This window comes from Papio anubis, chromosome 12, assembly GCF_008728515.1.
Source record: "Papio anubis isolate 15944 chromosome 12, Panubis1.0, whole genome shotgun sequence".
NCBI lineage: Eukaryota > Metazoa > Chordata > Mammalia > Primates > Cercopithecidae > Papio > Papio anubis.
This window is the reverse complement of record NC_044987.1, coordinates 20,682,300-20,686,448: the sequence shown is the minus strand read 5'-3', so window position 1 is coordinate 20,686,448 and position 4,149 is coordinate 20,682,300. Positions and strand designations below refer to the sequence as shown.

General features: G+C 45.3%; 1 protein-coding gene across 1 annotated transcript; it reads left to right on the top strand.

Annotated features, from left to right (window-relative positions):
• On the top strand, positions 1–2,285 carry CLDN25 (claudin 25). The gene has a single exon (XM_021926551.2). It carries the CDS (start codon positions 807–809, stop codon positions 1,368–1,370), a length of 564 nt encoding a protein of 187 aa, XP_021782243.2. The 5' UTR covers positions 1–806; the 3' UTR covers positions 1,371–2,285.
• Positions 2,286–4,149: the final 1,864 nt, after the last annotated feature.

The window sequence follows — 4,149 nt, the reverse complement described above, 5'->3', positions numbered from 1 at the left end:
TCAAGTGATCCACCCACCTCAGCCTCCCAAAGTGGTGGGATTACAGGCCTGAGCTACCGTTCCTGGCTGCATTCTATATATTCTATGTACTGTTTGGTCACTCGCTTTTCTCACTTAACGATATATCAAAAATATTTTTCTATAAAATCACTTTAAAATGACTGCCTAGTATTAACAAAAACTGACAATTCTTAACAATATTTCAATGGACATTTTCATAAATCTTTGTACATACTCATGATACATTAGGTAGATTTCTGGAAATAAGGTGCTGGGTCAAAGTATGCATATGTTTAAAAGTATGAAACATAAAGTCATGTTGCCCTTTGAAAAGATTATATCGACATGTATTTCCAGAACATCGATCATCCTTGTGATCTCAGAGCTGAGGAGTGATTTTAGTTTATGAATTTATTCATCACATATGTATTGATGGCTCCCTGTATGGCTTTTTTGCCTGTCATGGGACCCTCCCCCAGACTCCACACCCACATCTGATATTGGACACACCCCCAAACCCAAACATTGCCAATTCCTGGCACCTGCCTCAGCTGCTGCTCAGAACACTGAAACAAGAGCCCTCTCCCAATGTGAAAGATCTTCCACTCAAGCAGTCCCTGCTAACCAGTCACTGACCCACTCGTGCTCCTTTTCTTTCTGCATCTGTGGTGGGAGTGACTATGGCCTGGAGTTTCCGTGGGAAAGTCCAGCTCGGGGGGCTACTTCTCTCCCTCCTTGGCTGGGTCTGCTCCTATGTTACCACCATCCTGCCCCAGTAGAAGACTCTTAATCTGGAACTGAACGAGATGGAGACCTGGATCATGAGGATTTGGGAGGTCTGCGTGGTTCGAGAGGAAGTTGCCACTGTGTGCAAGGCCTTTGAATCCTTCTTGTCTCTGCCCCAGGAGCTCCAGGTAGCACGCATCCTCAGGGTAGCCTCCCACGGGCTGGGCCTATTGGGGCTTTTGGTCTCCAGCTTTGGGTCTGAATGCTTCCGGTTTCACAGGATCAGATGGGTGTTCAAGAGGCGGCTTGGCCTCCTGGGAGGGACTTTGGAGGCATCTGCTTTAGCCACTACCCTCCTTCCAGTCTCCTGGGTGGCCCATGCCACAATCCAAGACTGCTGGGATGACAGCATCCCTGACATCATACCTCAGTGGGAGTTTGGAGGTGCCCTCTACTTGGGCGGGGCTGCTGGTATTTTCCTGGCTCTTGGTGGGCTACTCCTCGTCTTCTCATCCTGCCTGGGAAAAGAAGATGTGCCTTTTCCTTTGATGGCTGGTCCCACCGTCCCCCCATCCTGTGCTCCAGTAGAGGAGTCAGATGGCTCCTCCCACCTCATGCTAAAACCTAGGAACCTGGTCGTCTAGGACTGGCTTCTGCCAAGGATCTGTGGAATAAAGGAATGTCCGTAGAATCCTTTCTCACTCTAGGTTTGTTTGCTTCATTTTGGGGGTGGTGGTCACTGTCCCACTTACCAAGGATGTGATTGTCTTGATGATATGGTAGTCCTCATTTCAGAACAAAAACTCAGGGCACAGTATCTAACAAACATATTTTTCTGATTTGAGATTTTATTTATATAAAAATGCTTTAAAACTCATAACCTTAATTACATATTTGATTCTTTCATTACTAAGGAAAAATATATTACAAAATTGCAACCATCAGAGAAAAATCTAGTGTGAATAGGCACTTACTGTTCTGTATAGGTTAAAAAAAAAAAAAAAAGTTGAAGAAGGTGCCTTGGCAAAGGAAAATGAATTATTGGCCCAGAACAGCATCTTAGGACAGAAATCCTCTTTGTGTCCATTTTCAGCCTCAGGTGTACAATTTGAAAGAGAGCTTCACAATACACCTTTGCTGTTTTACAGATCCTTAATATCCCAAAGGAGAGACAGAGTCTTGTTTCTGCTACATCGTGAGGCGATGAGCAGTCTACTCTGTCTTCCCCACCTGAAGGTTAACAGTCAGTCTGAGTGGTAGGTTGACCAACTCTCCTGGTTTGCCCAGAACAAGGTACTTTCAGTGCTAAAACTAGGCAAGTCCCAAGCAAACTGGGACACAGTGATTACCTTAGAATGACTGTGTCCAAATACCACCCAATGTGAGCATGTATATGAAAGAAGTAGCTTCTCAGAAATGTCTTTTACCATGTGCAAAATCACAGTATAACTCCTTGAATTATTGTTTTGTTGTGGTTTTTTGTTTTTGTTTTTGAGACAGGGTCTCACTCTGCTGCCCAGCCTGGAGTGCAGTGGCATGATCATAGCTCACTGCAGCCTCAAACTCTTAGGCTCAAGGGATCCTCCTGCCTCAGCCTCCCGAGCAGCTGGGATTACAGGCATGAGCCACCAAGCTCAGCTAATTTTTTACATTTTTTGTAGAAATGGGGTCTCGCTATATTGCCCAGCTGGTATCAAACTCCTGGCCTCCCCTTAAATTTTAACCTGTCAGCAGACCTACCCAGGTTGTGGCTACAAATCAAGTCCCTTCCTAACCTAAGTTCCTTTGCCTGCTCTGCCTGCAATGGCAGGCTCTCTCCTGACTACCCCACCCCAGGTCTTCCTCCCGCATTTCTGCAGGTCCTCAAGGAGGAGCCTCCTGTTGCTCATAAACCTGTTTGTCAGCTGCAATCATCCTGCAGCATCCACCTTGGTCCTCTCCCTGCCACCTGTCCTCCACTCCTGTAATCAGTTCAAGAATCACCATTGGCCCTGCCAACAATTCCCTCAGGAGAGCAGCTAAAGGGGATGGCTCCTAATGCCCCAAGTAGGTCACTTCTGCAGGTTCAGAGGCATGCTGGATTCCTCACGGTACAGGGGACATTCCTCCCTCCCCAAGCTGATGCTGTGCTTTGTCGGCTCAACTCTGAGGTCTCACAACGCTTCTCACCTCCTGATAAAATAGCCCCAATATCACGAGATAGCCACTGCTCAAGCAAGAATACACACACTCAGACACAAGAGTAAACAAATTTGCCAAAGTAGCCCGGGACAGTTCCCCCCTTAGAAAAGTGCCTTTTTTTTCCCCCTGCAGAAATGGAGTCGGCACAGGTGCAACTTCATCTTCTGCAACTCTTACCTTCTTACCCAGAGCAGATTTCTCTGGAAGTCACAGTTTCTCCAGAAAGCTCCTTCTCCTTTTATGGCTGTCCTTTTATGTATGTCTACTTGGCACGCACAAATCAAAATGATCCCTAGGCAAATACAGCTCTGAGTACAAAGGGCCAGTTTGCATCAAAGGTGTATCCTGGCTTTCTGTGTCTGGTAGGTCAGAAAATGGTTTCTAATGCCTGTTATATTAGCTACTCCTTCTCAATAAAGGTTCAAAGCTCTTTGGACCAAGTTTCAGTCAGGGGTGAGGCTCAATTATCTAAGCACTTTCTTGACCTCCCAGTGTCTACATGAAAGAATCATTTCATTATTCATCCATCTGATCATTTATTCACTCACTTAACAAACATTTATGGAGCACTGACCATGTGCTAGGAACCAGGATAAAATTGTAAGACAAAATATATTCCTGTCCCTCATTCAGGCAAATTAGGGAGACAATTTTTTTCTTTCTTTCTTTCTTTTTTTCTTTTTTTTTGAGACGGAGTTTCACTCTTGCCCAGGCTGGAGTGCAATGGCGCGATCTTGGCTCACTGCAAACTCCGCATCCCAGGCTCAAGCAATTCTCCTGCCTCAGCCTCCCAAGTAACTGGGATTACAGGCGTGCGCCACCACACCCTGCTAATTTTGTATTTTTAGTAGAGATGGGGTTTCACCACAGTCAGGCTGGTCTCAAACTCCTGACCTCAAGTGATCCACCCACCTCGGCCTCCCAAAGTGCTGGGATTATAGGTGTGAGCCACTGCACCGAGCCAGGAGACAAATATTAATGTAAAATCACTCAAATAAATGTAAATAGTAACTTTGACAACCTTTACAAATTTGGAAAGGTACATGGTTCTATAAGATCATGCAATAGTTTAATCAACTTTTATGAATGTAAAAAAGAGAAAAATATATATACATAAAAAAGATCATGCAATAGGAGGGATTTAACCTAGTCAGTGGTTCACGAATCGATACTCAAAGGAAGCGATAACTGGCTGAACAGTAAAGGGTGGGTAGCAGTTCCAGATGAGGAGGGGAGAGGAAG